Here is a 19402-nt window from a genome sequence, read left to right as displayed (position 1 = left end):
TGCATTAATTTTGTGTACCTTTCTTTAAAATGTTTATTATCAGATTGGCTTGAAATTTCGCTTATCTTTCAAATAAAATCTTATTTTTGTTGAACAAATTATTTTCACGTTTAATTCCTTTGTTTCGTATCATTTTACCAACAAATTATCATAATATAATATTATCAAAATTGTATTTACTAAAACTTTATGATGCCCAGAAAATTTGATCAGATTTAACTTTTTTCCGCCATGTTTACTTCGATAAATTAAAAAGAACATTCGCAAATTAATATCAATGCAATTGCATTTTTCATTTTGCCTCACAACACACATCACATTATATTTAAAACAAAAGCAAATGACACTAATATTATCCCACAGAGTTGCATTTTAAAGCAGAAACTTTATCAAACAAGCTTTAAAAAAAATACCCGACTGTCCTTTAATTTGTTCTTCAGATAGTGCGCTATTATCATTCCTCCACAACTAAAGATAATGTTAACTTTTAAAAAAAGATTTTTTAAAGGCTAAAAATAAAAAAAAGATTTATACATTTGTTGTTTACATGTTCTGAAGGCAAAAAAATATCTGTTTTGAATCATTTAGGGCATTTCAATTTTGAAAAAGCTTTTCGAATAAAAAAAGGAAATGAAATGAAAAGACGAAAGTCATCACATTTGAAGATCCGTTTCCTGCATAGGACAAGCAAATGGAATTCTGAAAAGAACTTTTTAAAATCGTATTATAAAAATGTTCTTTAACCTCTTGCGTTATATTTATGTTTTTCTTTCTCTTGATTTTTCTATTACTGCGTTTTTTTAGTGAAAAACACAGTTATTGATTTTTTTTATTGTTAATGGAAAATACAAACATTATCAGTTCAAAACAGTAAAATCCCTCTTTTTTGTGATTATATAATGAAAACTCGTTTGAGAATATATTTAATTTTGACAATTTGTATTGAGTGGTTGTTTTTTCGTGTTTGACGATCTAGAAATTTTTTCCATGCGTTAAGAATTGGCTGCGATACATAAAAGTGAATAACTTATTAGCATTTTTATTATCATAAAGAGGGCAGATGAATGTTTCCCTTACAGTTATTTCTTAATGAGCCATGTGAAAACTAATGTCAAATTTTGCAAAATTATAAAAATTTAACAATCAAAATGTTTACTAATGGAGGAGGAGTTGTTTGAAATTTTAATATAAAGGGTCCTGACAATTAAAGCAAGAATTTAATTTACCATCATTCGTGCAATAAAGTGTCTACAACCATATTAAAAACATTTGAAAGCTGACAGATCAGGGTTAGTAACAACGTGTTTTCATTGATGAGCAATATTTCAAAAAATAATGAAAGCCTGGCGACCACAGTTCGAAAATTTGAGAATTCGTCCCCTAGATTACACGACACCATTGGATTTCTTTTTATGGGGTTATTAGAAGCCAAAGGTCAAGGCCAACAAGCCCACAAGCATTAAAAGAGGACATTCAATGCAACATCAACGAAATTCAGCCACATTTATGCAAAATGGTCGTTGAAAATTTCAACAAAAGAGTATGTATGTGCCAACAAATAAGTGAAAGCCATTTTCCTTATGTGTTATTTATTCCATACATAACCCTGTCCTTTGTACTTTACTATTCAATAAAAATATAACAATTTAAAGAAAAAAAATTACATTTTTAATTTAAATCTTGCATTAACGCGATGTTCTATCGCGTAACGCTCTATTTTTACTAACCCTAAACTATCAAATGTCAAATGTTTTTTTTAATAAGGTTGCCATCACTTTAATTCAAATCTTGCTATTAATTTGGGGATATCCTTTATTTCTTCCTTCATATCTGTGTAGTTTGGCATTCAACAAGATAATTATATCACAGATAGTTGTACAAAATCATTGAAATTTCGAAATATCAGCGAAGTCCCCACTCTTTCTCCTGTTTTTGTATGTTTGTTTGATTTTGAAATCAGTTTTGATTTGGAAATACTATATCAATGCTGACGGGAAATTTATAAGTAACTCGAGAGATAAGAGCATATATGTGAATATTGATCATTTAGTATGAATGATTAAAATGCTTCATTTAAAATGTAGATACTTCGTTTGCGAATTTTTATGAAATATTTTCATGGTTTTATATAAACATCAAATAATAATTCAGTACTTCACACAACTTTTGAAAATTATTTTTAATGAAATAAGAATATTGACTTTGTAAATATTCCAAAATGACGATTGCGGTTGAGCAAAGAGTGTGCATTATTAAAATGCGTTTCTGCAATGCACTTTCTGCTTCAAAAAATATTTAAAACAATGTAGAATGCCTTTAAAAATAACTGTTTATCAAAAACAAGATTATTTGTTTGCTATAAAACATTTAAAGAATATAGGTTTCAAATCAGAGATTAATCACTCTTTGGTAGACCATCCACTTGTTCAAATCATAAAAATGGCAATTAGATCCAAGATTTGAAACTTATTGATTATGACTTAAAAATTAGAGATCTTGAAGAACAAGTTCAGTTCTTATATCGGAAATAATCTAAATTGTGGTGAAATCTTTTATGGATTTAGTACCATGATAATGTACTCTCATATTACGTCATTATTAACCTTGAATTTTCGAAAAAAAAATCAACAAATTGATACATTTCAGTCATCTCAAGCAATGGTAGTTAATTTTTGATATTTTAAAAATTGAATGAGCAACATGACTCGGATATAAATAAAATCATTGTACTCCTAATGTTGCTCAAATGATGTTTTTCTTATATATCTACCCTTAATATTATTAAATTGGTTATAAACAGAAACTAGATTTTTCATATCGCTTTATTTTTCTCCTTTTTTTTTTATCAAACGAACAATTTAATGCTACCGGACATTGCTTCTGATATTTCAAGATATCTAGCAAAAAGAAATCATGATTAAATTCTTGCAATGCAAACGTGTATTTTAATCTGCAAGTAGACACAGAATGTTTTATCATAAAATTGTACTAAATAATCCAATTTATTCCTAAAATAAAAACTAAATTCCAGTTTTCTCTTCTATTCAAATTTTTCTTGAATGATATAAATAATAATTTGTGTTAAATTGGTATTTATAACATTCAAGAGAATTTTCTCACTTCAAGTGAATTATTTTCCAAGTGCATATCTGGAAATTTTTTTTTAAATAATCTCATTATTTGTATATTTTGGTGATTTTAATGTGAATTCCAACTTGGTATAAATCATTTTAAAATATATTATGCATGTTATTTAATTTGCTTATGAAACTGAAAACACGGTTATTCCTTTTTCCATTATTATATTACAATTTTTCGTTTATTCTGTTAAATTTACTATAATCATAAGTGAAATTTTTTTATTCTTTACTATCATTTCTAGTGTATATTTCTATAAGTTAAGTTGTTATAAAGCTTCATTCTCTAACTATCATTCAGAAAATATTTTCATAGTTATTTTTGAAATGTTTCTTTAAGTAAGGAAAACTTTAAATATAAACGTACGAAATTTCTGTCGATATTATATATCATCAATATACCTATAATAAATTATCATTCTATTTATAATTTGGGAATAAAAAATTATCGACGACTAAAGAGAAAAGTAGTTATCCACCCTAAACTATCTTTATTACTTAACATAGAGACTTACTCACTAGGGTTTATACAAAAACCGACTTTTTGAGAAACCGGTTTTCAAATTCGATATTTCCAAAAAAAACCAGTTTTAGCCGGTTTTCGAATTTTTGTCAAAAAAAAATGAATAGGGAAAAATAAAATATTTTTCCCCATTCTATTTATTTTATTTTATTTTAATTTATATAAAATAACAAAAAACGAAATCAATATCAAAGTTAAAATATAAAAAACAAAATTAAAGGTTACATATACATATTACTTACACAAAATAACGAAAACTCAAACAAAAATTTCAAATAATATTTATATTAGTTTCATTAATTTTAATTTCTCCTAAGAAAATAGGATTTTAAAAAACATAAAATATCCACTGAACGGTGGCTAAGTCTCATTCTTATTTTGGACACAATATTGCCTGAAATTGAAAATACTCGTTCACTAGTTACTGAGTTTGGCATCAAATTACAAATCGAAGTTTTTTGTTCTTTTATTCGTTTGTTCAAATAATGAAAATTCAGCTTTCAGTGTTTTTGGATTTGTAAGTTTTTCTTCAGAGTCTTAAGAAATTAAACAATTATATTATATCCGACAATTATTTTATGAACTGCTTTCAGATGATTATGTAGATTGCTCAAAGATGATCCTTTGCTGCTCAACATTTTATTACAATTATTTCAGATTGCCTTGTCTATCCCGAACTTTTTGAAATTATCCCAAACTTCCGACTTATTCATTTTTATCTAAAAATGAAATTAAAGTTATTGAATAAATATTTTCGACGTTTATTTCACAATTTTATTAATTTAACTATTAATATTAATGCAATTTAAAATAATCTAATCGACACATTTTCTAGGAATTTTGAAAAAAAAAACACTTCTTAATCTAATTCCGATGCCTGCTAAAGACATAATTTATGTTAAAACGTTGCGAAAGAAAATATGGAATATTTTAACACCCTGTGTTTTATTTAAAATTCCAATTTTATTTTAATTGAATATTTCGTATTGATATAGCTAGTTCAAGTGGTACGAAGAAAATTTTATATGATATCATTAAATACTGTGATCAGGAAGCAGAAAACGGGGAATTATTTATTCCTTTCACATGTTCTTCGAAACGATCCAGTCAAATTGCTGACGTTTCTATTAGCACCGACTTCATAGCAATAGACAAAACATCCGACGAGTAGCAAAAGATGAACTTTATCAAACTTTTGTTTCACCTAGAAAAAAAAAGTGAAAAGGGATGTTTATGAGAAACATAAATTGACGAATTCGAGGCTCAACTGTGCAGTGCACAAGCACTAGCCAACGCAACTTGCAACGTTGAAAAAATGTGTTTGCTGCCCGTTGCATAGAATGAATAGCAAATCAAATAAGTTTAAAATTAATTTTTACATAATAATATGAATTCTTAAAACCGGTTTTCTTAATTTAAAAACCGGTTTTCGAATGTGATAAATTTACTTTAAAAAACCGGTTTTTTAAAACCGGGTTTGAAAACCGTCAAACCCTATTACTCACGTTTGAAAATAAAATATTTTGTCCAAGGCCTATAAAGCAACCACTACGATGTCTGCATAATTTTGTCAGTAGAACGAAGTACTGAAATGCATCTTTTATGAACAATATCCTGCCAAGTTTGTTGATGCATGTAAATGTATGAATGTCAAAAAAAGCCTGTAAAAGTGTTTTGATTAGATTATAATAATAAACGATTTATTCTGAAAATTATGAATAATTTAATTCAGAAGAAAACATTCAGGAAGTAGTACTTAAATAGCAATTTTGACTCAACATTTTCATTGTTTTTATTTTTATCACTTCTAGTAGTCGTATGAGACAATATATATATATATATATATATATTATTTTAATCCACCTAAGCTACCTAAATACCTGGCTAAACCTTAAAATGCAGCAAAACATAATGATTTACTTTCCTCATCCATGAGCTACAGTAAAACGTGACCTTTAAGAAGCGTTTCAAGAAGATAAAAAAGAATAAAGAAACCCCATCATGTTTGAAAAGATTTTCAGCCGTAACAACTCTCTGTTAATTACCATGAAAGTCTTATTTTTTTTTCTTTGCATTCTTACCGTACTTTAAGAGGTCATTAAATTTTTAGCTAACTGCAGTTTAAAGAGAAAAATGGTAAGAATGATTAAATCTTTATACAGTAAATGATCAACAGACTGGGAAGAGATGATGCAGCGAAATGATGAGCATATAGCGTTGCTAAAAGGAATAAAATTAATGATGAATGCCATCAAGTTTTACACTGTGTTAGGGATGAGTATTGGAAAAGGCACAAATTGCTGCTTAAAGCACTCCTCGAAAATTTTAATAATAGTTACACTATATCTTTTATAAATGAATTTCGCGGGCACTTGTTTATGTATGTATGTGTGTGCGTGCGTGCTTGTGCGCGAGTGTTTTAAAAGCGCTTGGTAATTGATATATTTTAATGCACCAATAGGATTAAGGCGACTTTTAAATCAAATATATTTATTATAAGAATAAACTATTTGTTTTTCAAATATTCATGCCAGTGTTTTAGTCATTTTTTTTCTTCGTCTTCAAAATTTTTTAACAAATTTTGCAATTCATTGTACACAGTTCTCACTCATTCATTGCAGCACAGTTCTCACCTTTTGCACTGACTACCTAAATTTGACGCTTTAAAGGGCCTTTTTTTCTAGTCATATTATGTTAAAATATTTTTAGGTTTGAAATTAGACGAAGAAAAGAAATTCATTTAGCTTATTAGAGAAATTTAATTTGATTAATTAATTAATTTGGTTAATCAATAATTAAGTAACAAATCAAGACACATCATTTTGTGTGAGATAAAGAACTGAAGCATCTAAGTTTCTGTCTTTCTAAAAAAATTTGTCAGAACTTACACCAACCTACATAATTTCATACAAATATTGATAAATTTGGTGGGAAGCATACTTCCCACGTCCCTAGAAAGGGTTAAAAGAATATCTTTTACCGATTCAAACAAATTCAAAGTAAAAAAAAAAAAAAACTCACACATTGAAATGTATCTGATTTTGAAATTTAGTATTCAGTTGCCTTTAAGAAGAAAACTCTTTGCGTTTGAAGATACAGAAAAGCTATTTCTTATTAGTTGAATGTTATTTTGCAGTAAAGGGTCATTTCACATTTCTGTACCAGTAAAAAAAAATCAGTAATTATCCAGTCTTGAATCAACAGAATCTGGTAGCAATCATTTCTATTATTGAAGAAACAAGAATACGATGGTTCTCCGCTGTTAATTTCAAATTCATAAAATAACTCTTCCTAGTAAGAAAAATTTGATCTCAAATCCATAAAACAATTCTGTTCCACTAGGAAACCTTCATCTCAAATCCAGAAAACAATTCTGTTCAATTAGGAAACCTTCATCTCAAATCCAGAAAACAACTCCACCTACCAAAGAAATCTTCATCTCAAATTTAGAAAACAACTCCACCTACCAAAGAAACCTTCATCTCAAATCCAGAAAGCAATTCTGTCTAGCAAGAAAACCTCCATCTCAAATCCAGAAAACAATTCTGTCCAGCAAGAAAAACTTCATTTCAAATCCAGAAAACAATTCTGTCTGCCAAGGAAAACTTCATTTCAAATCCATATAACAACTCTGTCTACCAAGGAAACATTCATCTCAAATCCAGAAAATAACTTGCCTAACTAGGAAAACTTCCTATCAGTATTTTAAAAAATACAGAACATCATCAAATCCAGTAAAATTTTCCATTATATACTTAGACTTCTACAATGAAATAACAAATAATTCGCCAGCAATGACAGCGAGCGAAGCTACAGGGCAACTGCAGTTTTCTTTCTCACTAAAATCTTGCTGTTATATTTATTTATTTTTTTCATGTATTTTCTAAAAATATTTTTAAGTGAATTTTATCTTCAACAAACCCAGGTTCATTTTAAAAACGTCTTCCCATTAAAAAAATATTTTTCTACACATCATTTTTGGGTCATAAGTAATTATGTAGGCCTTTCGGTATCGTGTGTAATCCTCTTTAATAGTGGGAAATTGATTTCAGTTTTCTGGAAATATTATAAAAATAAATGATTTTTCACTTCATCTGAAAAATTTATAAAAATAGAAAACCCTTCATCAAAATGGCCGATTCAATTTAGAATATCTTTATAAACTCTCTTAAGCAACATTTTTTGAAAAATTTCGATATGGCGCAGATATGTGGCGTATATATGGCGCAATTTTTTTTTTTCAAATTTCATAATTTGATTAAAAGTTCCAATTCCCTACTTGATATTTTTCTAGGCCTAAAAATCTCTCTATTCCAAATTTAATTCATTTATTATTCATAATTGCTTCCAATATGATTCGAGAACATTTTTATATCACTCCATTGAAAATATAAGAACTTTAGAAGTGTATGAAATTAATTTAAAATATTAAAGCATTAATGCAAATATATCAGTTTCATTTCATTTCATTTGGTTCTATGAGAAAAAAAAGAGCACATTTCATTGATTTTTTAATCGGTTCGATACATGTATGTATAAACATTGAGTGTAAAAGCAACAGATTTAGATTTGAATGAATACAGGACAGTGCATATCCAAATTTCAAATTATTATTATTACTTTGTTATTTTCATCGATTTAATGAAATCTTGATTACATTGTATGTATAGTACTTTGTTTCATTTGATTTAATGATTATTGCTATTCTGCATGATATATATATAAATTGACAGGTTTTTTATTCTGCCAGTTAAAGATTGAGTTTCCAAAATCTATAGATTGAAAAGCTTATTTCTCTTGAGTATTTTGCAATATATCTTCATTTCGATAAAAAATGGCAAATTTTCAAATCAGATAAAATGGAAATTAGCATTTCCAGCACCATTTTCTATATAGATAATATCAAGATATATCTAGAAATATCTGGAAGAAAAAGAGATTTTAGTCTCTTCTAAATTTAAAATCTTGATAGAATTACTTTTCCCGATTAGGGGAGAATTTTGCTTGAAAATAATTTTGCCACTACACTTCTTCCGTTTATAAAATCTTGGCACTATTTATCTAAATGAAATGACCACAACGATAAATTCACCCCGAAATACCATGATAATACAGAAGATGTTCGCATTTTTTTTGTAATTATTTGATATTATAATCCTATTTATTTTATTTCTTTACTTCTATTTCTTTTTCTGGCTTAGCTACCTTTATAGAAATAGCATGGGTAGCCTTTTTGCCACATGGTGGTTTCTTTTACCTATTTTTTCACCCTAAGTTTTCTGTAATTTTCCATTATTTGCCCCTTTTTTTAAATAAATAATTTCAAATTGAATAAGCTAATAAAATATATGGAATTATTGTTTAGTTCTCTCTAGTGTGTACCGAAGATAAAACCAAGAATCACAGAAAATAGAATATGCTAAATATTTGCTCAAGCATACATGTAATCTTTTTTCATTTAGTTATATTTAACTGAGAAATAAGAAAGAATTATTTAAAGAATAACATATTGAAATTTCTATTTTTTATCATTAATTCGCGTGAATTTTTGTTTCCTGCTATCATAATGTTTAATATCGAAATTCCTACATTTGATTTTTTTTCAATGAACTTATTTTAATAGATTCGACTTGAGAATAGATTAAAAAGCAAGATAAAAAATGAATTAGAATAGTCACGAAATTGTATATTCTCAATTTTTAATCCGTCAAAAAATATTTCTATTTTCATTGAATGTAATCTTGTAACTTTATGATGATTATTTCATCAACCATATCCATTCTTCATTCCATTCATATATCTTATTTATTATTAACTCGCATGGCAACAGAAAAAAAAATACACTAGAGATTACTTTTTACGCTACAATAAATATAATTCAATTAACATCGGTTCTTTTCGATTCGGATATTTGTCGTTTCATCCATTACATTTGTTTTTTCTATGTTTGATGTTAATCTTCAGAATTATTAATGAAAAATAAAATATAACTATTAAAATAAAACAAAATGGGGAATTTCGATGTGGTTTGAAGATGTAGTTTTTTGATAATGTCAAAAGAATTGACGTTAACATATAAATAATTAACTCAAATTTAAAAGGAAAAGAAAATTATTACATAGTTGAAAAGTCTTCTGTCATTCTAGAATTTCTTAGTATTTTAAAAGTTCATATTTATTATTATTATTCATTATAATGCTTGTGCCATTTTCCTTGACTAAATTTAATCAAATAAAAATGATTTATAAAAATAATGCAATATCGTGCTTATTCTTATGTGAAAATATTTTAAATGAATTTTTAGCATTTTTTTCGAATTCTAGTTATTATGAGCATTTTCAAGTTTTTGAAGAAAATAGAGATAAGCAGCAATTTATGGAAGATAATTCTTGTATAAGTTAAAATTATAATTTTAAACGAGAAAATTCCACATCTTTTTAACAAAAAAAATTTTATATTATATGCAAAAGCAGCAGATTTTTTTTAAAAAATTAACCCCCGATATTTTTTATTTTAAAAATAAGTTAAGCGAAACATCATGCGTAGACTAATCAAATTTGTGTTGTTTTTTTTTAATTCTGTAATCAAAGAATGGAAGTATAAAAAATTTTTATTAAAATAATAAAGATTGATGAATATTTTATCATTTGTAACTTAATGTTGCGAAAAATATCATGAATATTTTAATTTAGATAACAAAACGCGTAATTAGTAAATAATAGAATTAACTAACGAACAAAATACTGTAATAACTTACTTGCCAAAGTTTAAAAAATTCGCTAGAGCTTGTTCAATGAACCAGGTAACTAATTAAAAGTTGCCAAATTAGTTCATTAAAGTGTGATATATTTACATGTTATACTTGTGTAGAAACTTATTTTAAATTTGTTAATATAGGTGAATAGATTTTACGGTAATTAAAATTTAGTACTTTTTTATTTTTTTTAATTAATTGTAGAAATTAGCAATTGATCTTGTATTCGAAATAAAAAATTAACACAATTATTTTTTCGTTTTGATAAAATGTCTTGAAATTTTGTTGGCATATCTCGGTAATTCATCTGATAAATAATTCCAACTACAAATAAATAAATAAATAAATATGTAACGGAAATTCTATTTATTGGCATTATAATTACAATTTTTGAATTCTCTTATTTTTTATTTTTCCATATGTGGTGAAAAAGATATTCATTTGAGTTAAATAATGCTTCTGTTTTAAATCTTTTATTGTGTTGCTTATAATAGGCCAGAAACGGCATTATTTTAATATAAAAATCCATTTCCATTGAATAAAATTTTAAAAATTAATTACCACTTAATTGGATAGACAAGTGATTTTGTATAAATTCTATTTCATGAATTGTTATGTGTAGCATTTTTATCAGCAAAATGTCGATTTCATCATATATTTAGCTCATATGAATTTATAATCTCTTGATAAAAATGTATTACTATTTTCTATTAATTATAATAATGCATTTAGAAATTCGTGCATGTTTACCATTCATGAAAGTAATCATTAAAGTCTGAAGAAACAAATAATTATTTATCCTAAATCTTACATAAAAAATAACATAAATAGTAACAAGAATATGCTGAAGAGAAGCATGTTGCATATAAGCAATTATTCTGAAATTCCACATGAGAAAGTGGCTTTGTTTGTACAGAAGTGCGAAACACGCTGAAACGTGTTTTTATGTCTTTCAATCCTCTAAAAAGACTTTTTTTTTCACAGTAACACCATTTTTAGAAACAGAAAATTTTACACAAATTTAAAGACTGTATTTTTATTCAGAACTCACATCATTGAACTATGTTTAAAGAAATCGGCTTTGTGCATATAATATAATTGTTCTGTAAAATAAAATCCTTTAAGATTGTTTGAACAAAGAAAATGTTTATAACAAGTGATTTCAAATGAATGAAAATACTGCAAAGCTTTATTAAACAACATGTAGTAATTATTTTTATTTGAACAATGCATACTTCAAAATGCAATTCATTCAAGTTTCAACTTCTATCTATAAAAGTGTAAATGTCAGATGATTGATAGTGTTTATAAAGATGGAACAGGATAAAAATATGCTTGAAGAAAAAAGTTCTGGATTCATAAAATGGCGAATAAACTATAAAAACTACTTTATACGATAATCGTAAGAGCAGTTAAATTTTTAAACTGAATGAACTTTTCAACTGATACAGCAAAACTTCCAAACTGAATTCGAACACACATTTCCAAATACCAAATCCATTTGTCGATTCCCAAGATCTCACTCCGTCTGATAATCATACAAACATATAACGAACGATTATATTCCTGGAGATTTTTTGTTTTTTTTTTTTCCTTTAACCTTATTTTTCATTCCTTCTATAGGATGATGGTCATGGGATCGTGGTAAATGGTCATCGATACGATCCAGATGCTTTGGATTCGGATCCTCTACTGAACCGAATTAACGAATGGGATTATCCCATCTTTGAGCTGAAGGAACAAGCTAAGGATCTCGTACTGAGTCAGGTAATTAACAGCTTATTTATCCTCTTCTTAACACATCGTGCCAATTAACTTTATTCGACTGACTGCAGCTGAAAATTTTAGAGAAAAAAAGTGCAAAGTACAGGTAGGGTTGTTGAAACGATTTCAAGTACTTATTGTTTCGCTGTAATGAAGATTGTTTTAACAATCATAAGCAAAAGAGAAAAACAAGTCACAAGGATTGTTTAAGTTTTTATGAAAATGAGGGAAAGATGGAATTTTTACGGCTGTGTGTTTTTTTATATATTTACTATATATTAATTTTATTAAAATTATGGGAAAAGGTTTCGATTATATTGTTTGGTGTGATCCAAAGGACTACTACATATTTAACTGTAGAATAAATTTTAAAGCAAATTTCTGTTGATTTGTTTCTATTAATTTCTTTTTCTTTACAATCCTTCAAATAACTTCCTCTTTTTATACGCTTTATAACGGTGCGCTTTTTAAATTCGTTACTGAGTACTGTTATTTTCATTCACCGATCATGTCTGGAATCGGAGTATTTAGACTGTACATTGAATACGAATTTTTTAACATGGGAACTAGCTTCTAGTTTTTGATTTTATTCAATACTAGCCGCCTTTGGCGACCAGCCGGTTCGCCAATCTTAATGCTTGTTAAAATTTTAATAATTAAATATTTTATGCAATTCCTACTTTAATAGCTTCTTCATTAAAATATTTTTAAACTTCAAATTTCAATTCACTCATAATATTATAAAGGCCTTCAGTCATAACATAATCTGTATCTCTCTAATTTTCTGTTAGCTCCCGTAAAATGTATGCTTTAAATTAAAGTGGAAATTATTAATCTGCAATTAATCTAATAATATTTTTTACTGAAACAAAGCATTTTTTTTGTAATATGATTATTGAAAACAGAGTCACTAAGCATTTAAACCTTATGGGCACTAAAGAATATCTTTCTTAATTTATGTAATATCTCAAGAATTTGTCAACAAAATTTTTTCTGATTCATCATGAGCAGGTCTATTAATTAAAAATGTTTAATTTTAAATGCATCAACACTAAGAAAATAAACAGAATCGTTTTAAATAACTGGTCGAAAACCGGTAAAAAAAATTACTTAAAAAACCATGAACTTAAACTAACATAAATACAATTTAATTACAAAAGCATACAGCTAACCTAAAAATAATTTAAATCTAGTTCGCTTCCGTTGAAAATATATGTAAACAATCAGAACACAATGCGTATGCGTGAATTTTCAACGAAAGTTACGGTAACGCAAATGCGTGAGTTTTTCTACGCGAGTTGGGGTAACGCTATGCAGATTAGAAATTTTTAATTTCCTTTATTCTGTTTTATTTTAATTCAAAAGTACTTCAGAATGAATCTGAAAAATCGATTAATTAACAATGTTTAATTTTAAATGTATCAAACATTAAGAAAATAAACAGAATCGTTTGAAATAATCAGCCGAAAAATCTTAAGCCTAGTCTCATTACTGTTGGGAAAAAAAACTGAAGCCTTACTCATTTGGCGGTGGGGAAAATGAAAATATTTTTTTGGCGCGAAAGTTAGTTTTTAATTAATAATTAAAATTCTAATTAAAAATTCAAAAAATGGGACCCCAGGTGCACATTCCGGACCTCCAAGTTATGCATGTGCCAAATTTGGTAGCTGTAAGTCAAATGGTCTTTTCTGTAGAGCACCAACACACATACACACACACATTGAGCTTTATATAAGTATAGATTTAAACGTATTCCATTGATAAAAGTTCCACGTTCCATGTTAAAACGCAACAACGGGTAATTTTAAAAGTGCAAATATTGACTTTTTAATTTTAATCGCTTAACTATTTTGCCCGAGTGCAATACGTGTATCGATTTATCGAATTTTGATAGTTGTAAGCAAAAAATAAACCATTCATAACGATTATAATTCAATATTAAAATTACCTCGAATACATAGATAAGTCAAATATTCAATGGATTTCTATTTGAAATGAAAATAAGAAAATATCCCCAAAATAGAAGGTGTCATCTTATAAGATAGTAAAGAAAATAAAACAGTTAAGTGTTTAATGCAATTAGAATAATTTTTTTACATATATTTTGCATTTTGCTTTATAAAGATATGCAACTGATTCCAACGTTAAAATGATGCAATATAGTTTACATTCAATAGTATGTGGGTTGTATTAAAATAACCTGATAATAACAAACTGAACAATAATAACTATAATCATTCGGCGCGTTAAATTTATTTTATTATTTGCTTTATATCTCAGAGGACTTTGTTTATATATGAACGTTATATTTTGAAAATATGAAAAAATATGCAGTATCTTCCTTCCACAACTTTCAACAGTGGAAGAGAGGCATATATATTTATATAAATACGAAAACGACTTCAATTTTAATTTAACACAACAGTAAAGAGCATAATTGCGAATTATGTTTTTAAAATATTTAAAAACTTGTTAAGATTAGGAGAAATTTGATGCAAAACTTATTTTCGAACAATAGTATTTTCAAATGTAATCGCCGAAAAACACGAAAATTTGCTTGATTTTTAATTCAGTTCTAAATAAAATTTCCAAAGTATATTCTAAATAAATTTCCCCTTTGAGTTGTATATTCCCACTCTGTTGTTGTTGTTGTTGTTTCTTATGGCACTTGTCACGACAAGACCGCTGTTCGAAGACAGCCGATTTAAGCCTAAGGGGGAACGCCTCTTATTTTTACCGTAGAGCCAACTTGGGCCAAGAGTACGACTTGACTACTCACGCATCACTCATTCGCTTGCACGACCCCTTTTTACAAGAGGGCACATTCACACATCTCACAGATAGAACAGGAAGAACAACCATGCGCAAACCGGGACTCGAACCCAGGGCGCCCAGATTACGGGGAAGACGCTCTACCCCTATGCCAGAACGCCGGCATATTCCCACTCTTTGAAGCATAAGTGTATCAAATTTGCTACTCTATATGAAACAACGTAGTGCAGTTTTCTGGAGTGCTAGTTGACTGATTATGCACAACACATTCGGTCTCATCACTGATAGAGATATTATAAATCCCAGTAACATTTCGTGTTCTTAAATGATTATAAATCTGAATTTTCAAAACCTATCGCACAATTCACGAACTCTTAAGTCCTTCAATTTAAACACCGTCAGTTTATGTGTTTAATTACAGTAATTTTAAAACTACTTATTCCTATTTACTTCACGTATGAAAACTGTCAGAGGTAACTAGGACCATTATTACGTTTCTTGGGAGAAAATTCAAAAATGAATGGAATTAAAATTAAATGGTACTCCTAAAGATCCAAAATCTGTATAACTTCACAATTTCACTTGCAAATAATTGTTGTAAGGAATAAATAATGATACTTGGGAAAAATTTTAATTTCAGTTCTTTTAACATGGTTATAACTAAAAAAATTTTTAAAGCATTAGAAAATAAATGGAAAATCGGAAAAGTGTTGTTTGCTTTCCCTTAAAGTGTCATAATAGAATCACATTCTTCCCAGCTCTTTAAGGCTTCACTTGTGTATACTGTAGTCACTGTTCCCAGTTAATCCTTATTTCTAGTTACCCTTGCTGTTTTTAACATTATAAAATAAAATTATATGATTAATTAAATAATAATAAAAGTTTACAATACATTTTGAATAAACGAGATTCATACACATATTTTAGGCAAATGCAATTAATTTAATAAAAAACTGCATCCGTTACCTTAAGATATAATAAACAAGTATTACAATAAATAAATTTAGATGAATAATATATTATTATTTATTGAAATATTTTATTACCGAATTGTATAACAATATCTTTCTTAACACCAAATACTTCACACTATATTATTGCACATAGAAATATGAACTGCATTCCTATAAATCGTGGTAGTTGGTTAGATAAAATTTGGTCGCGAGAATATCTTTTGTGCAGACACAATATGCAACAAAAAATAGTAGCTCTATATAGAACATGCCGCAGTGAGATCGTATTAGAAATCAATGCAGCCCCCGCATAATGAGAAGTCACCCTGAAGTCTGAGATAACGATTCTTAGAAAACACCGATAAAAACAAATCCACCAAACCAAACCAAACCGAAACACCAATACAAGTGGTATAGAATTAGACGTGTAATACTGGCTTAGTACTGTTATAGGGAAGATTTGTTCTCCGATACAAGGGAAAAACATTTCTTGGAATAAATCCTTTTTTTCCCGAGTTTCTCAGGTATGATAATTTTCTCCTCTTTATATATATATATTACAGTCGGAACAAGCCAAAGGAATGAAAACATGTTTGTAAACAAGGCGAAAAATATAACACAAATGCTGAGAAAGAACTATATGTTGCGATTCTTGGAACGTAAAAATATGGTAAAAATCAGCATTAAACAAACAGACAAATATATACACTCGTGTCGAAAATTAAGGTCACAAACATCAAACCTTTGAAAACTGATGAACCACTGACTGTGTTGCCACGAAATTCAGCACAGAAATATATTACAACAGGAAAAAGAATATAGCAACCTAACAGTGTGGAAAAGATTTTAATTGTGAATTAAGTAACAGAATATATCAAAAAATATTAAATCATGAATCAGAGATAAAGCATTTATCTCTGGAAAAGTCAGTCACACATGGCGTGTGACACCATACGCTGTTATACAAAACTCGCAGCAAGCTCTCATACTGTTTATGAGGGTGTCAATAAATGTTTATGGCAACAAAATCCATTCTTCCAAAAGCGAGATTTTTAACTCGTGGGTGAGTTTTGGAATGAAAGTTACGCTCTTTCTAGACCACTATACAATAGGAATTCCACCCTATTCAATAGGAATGCGCTCCGGAAATCGCAAGGGCCAATCCAAACGGCGAATATCCTCTTCTTCAAGAAAATCATCAACAATCTGAACTCTGCGTGGGCGCACATTATCGTCCATAAAAGTGAAGTCCTGAACAACTTCATAGAGGCTTAAGATTCTCATGTCTATTGCGATGTGTGGTTACAGTATCCACATCGAAGACGACAGTAGTGTGCGACGGCATGATAACTCCCAAAATTATGCCGCCCTAAGATTCCTTCGCCACCAAATTTGTTAATGTTTCTTTATGTAGGAGGGATTATAGCGAGTTCCTCATTCTTTCAAGATGAAGATTCAGTCAAAATCACTCTGTGTGGTGAATCCCGACTCATCACTGAAAAGAACACAACCTCATTCTCGTGTTCGGGATTGATCTATTCGGCTTCACAACAACAGGCTTCCCCATTGGATGCTATCAAAGGGACACACACTGATAAGTATTGCTTGCCTGGCAATTTTTCGTGCGATTAATGCCAAATAGTGATCCTGTATAGATGTTGCTCCTCTGTGTCGGCCTTGGACAGTCTTCTTGGTGACGGTAACACTTGTTTGGAATTGATTCCATAACTCAGAAACCATTTTCGGTGCCACTTGTAACCACCCAGCTACCTCCGCTGGAGATTGGTCAGCTTCAAGCCTGCCAACGGTTCTCCGTCTCAAAAAACCATCTAAATGATTAAGAGAATTCATTCTCACAGCGAATAGGCTAACTTGTTTGTTTTAATGCAATATTCCTAAAATTGTGGTAAAAATCTCAGATGTTAAAAGCGGTCTAATTCCAGCAGTTCTGTAAAAGTTAATACTAAACAACATCGTTTTCTAAATTGAAATTATGTTACCCGTTCTTCAAAATATATAAAGTACAAATTCTATCAATTTTACAGGTAGAAGTTTAGAATTATTTTGAAAATAGGTTGTGACTTTAATTTTGGACATGAGTGTTGTGTATATATATATATATATATATATATATATATATATATATATTGGCGATAGAATCACTTGGTTGCTCATGAGGAGGAGAGAAATTAATATGAAACGCATAAAAAGAATCTAGTATTTTCTGCAGACTACGCAAAATAAATCAGCTTTCGTCTCAAATGCTGAAACAAACTCAAAACCAAAACTCATGTACAATCGTCTTTTTTTTTTTTTTTTTTTTTTTTTGAGTAACATAATTTTTATGGAATTTTTTATCGCTTGACAATATTTTTTTAGCAATTTAAATTGGTTTCTTTTATCAATATAAGGACAAATTCTTAATTTCCCTCCTTCTGAAATAATGGATCATAACATACTTTGTCAAATTTAATTCTAATTGGAAATATATTTTATTTCCGAGTTAGTACTATAACTCTTGATTCTGAAATACACATCACAACCAGTTCATATGTGTTGTTTCTGAGATTAAATTTCTCAAAGTAAGTTTCAATAGTTCTGCTTTCATCCTTCCATTTTTCATTTGCGCAAGAAATGTATTTAACTGCTGAATATCCTTACAATTTGTTTAATATGTCCTGGAGTATGGTCTAAACATTATAATTCAAAGTTTATAACTTTTAACCTATCTGAAATTGACTACGGTATATGAAGTACTTCTATTTTGAAAAAAGAACGAATTCAGTTTATCATTCTGCCTTACGAATTTGTTCTAGATCGTTTTGCAGAACTTCCATCCAAAATTGGTATATTACATGCCATAAGAGTCCACTTCGTTTAACACCAGATAATTATCATCATTTTAGAATTATCGGCTGACTTATTCATTCTTATAACATTCCGCTCTCAATCAGCTTTTAACTTGAACTTTATGTCGCCCAATCTTCCTTTGCTGGTTCTTATCTTTTCAGTGAATCTTTTAATAATCATGCATTATTTAGAAAAACGGTAATTATAAAAACTCACTGACACCTTCATTTTCCACCTTAATAAAAAAAATTGTCAGTTAATGAATATTTATAAACATTTTCTGCTGCAATTGTACTCAATAACTATTTTTACTTCCATCATGCTGAATAGACTTCCTGCACAGCAGTTTGGTGAAATGTCTGCTAAAGTATGTTTTGAAGTAATTATTGATGACTCTGTACATAATTATACTTTCCTTACATGTTACTTGATGTACATTGTTAATATCCATACTATTTTTGATACTCTCCATTATATTTATTCAGCATTTCGACACAAATTCTTGATATACATCAACAGCATAAGCGTTTGTCAAAAAAAATGTTTTTCCCCCTGATTTGAATTTGATATATATTTATTAAGCTACCATTAGCTCTGCATGAAAAAGGCTTTGTTATAATTTTTTTGTTGGATCTCTGGTCATGATATT

General features: G+C 28.5%; 1 protein-coding gene across 2 annotated transcripts in view; it reads left to right on the top strand.

The window, feature by feature from the left end:
• The window catches only part of LOC129978693 (cGMP-inhibited 3',5'-cyclic phosphodiesterase 3A-like), a 679937-nt gene that overhangs the window by 568931 nt on the left and 91604 nt on the right, over nt 1-19402 (top strand). For both annotated transcript variants that reach the window (XM_056090656.1, XM_056090657.1), the window contains exon 6: nt 12038-12181. In XM_056090656.1, the coding sequence (XP_055946631.1) occupies nt 12038-12181 (144 nt within the window). The remainder of the gene's footprint in view (nt 1-12037; nt 12182-19402) is intronic.

The sequence above is a fragment of the Argiope bruennichi genome, chromosome 1 (assembly GCF_947563725.1).
Source record: "Argiope bruennichi chromosome 1, qqArgBrue1.1, whole genome shotgun sequence".
NCBI lineage: Eukaryota > Metazoa > Arthropoda > Arachnida > Araneae > Araneidae > Argiope > Argiope bruennichi.
Note: the sequence above shows the minus strand (reverse complement) of the source record. Positions and strands in the feature narration are given on the sequence as shown.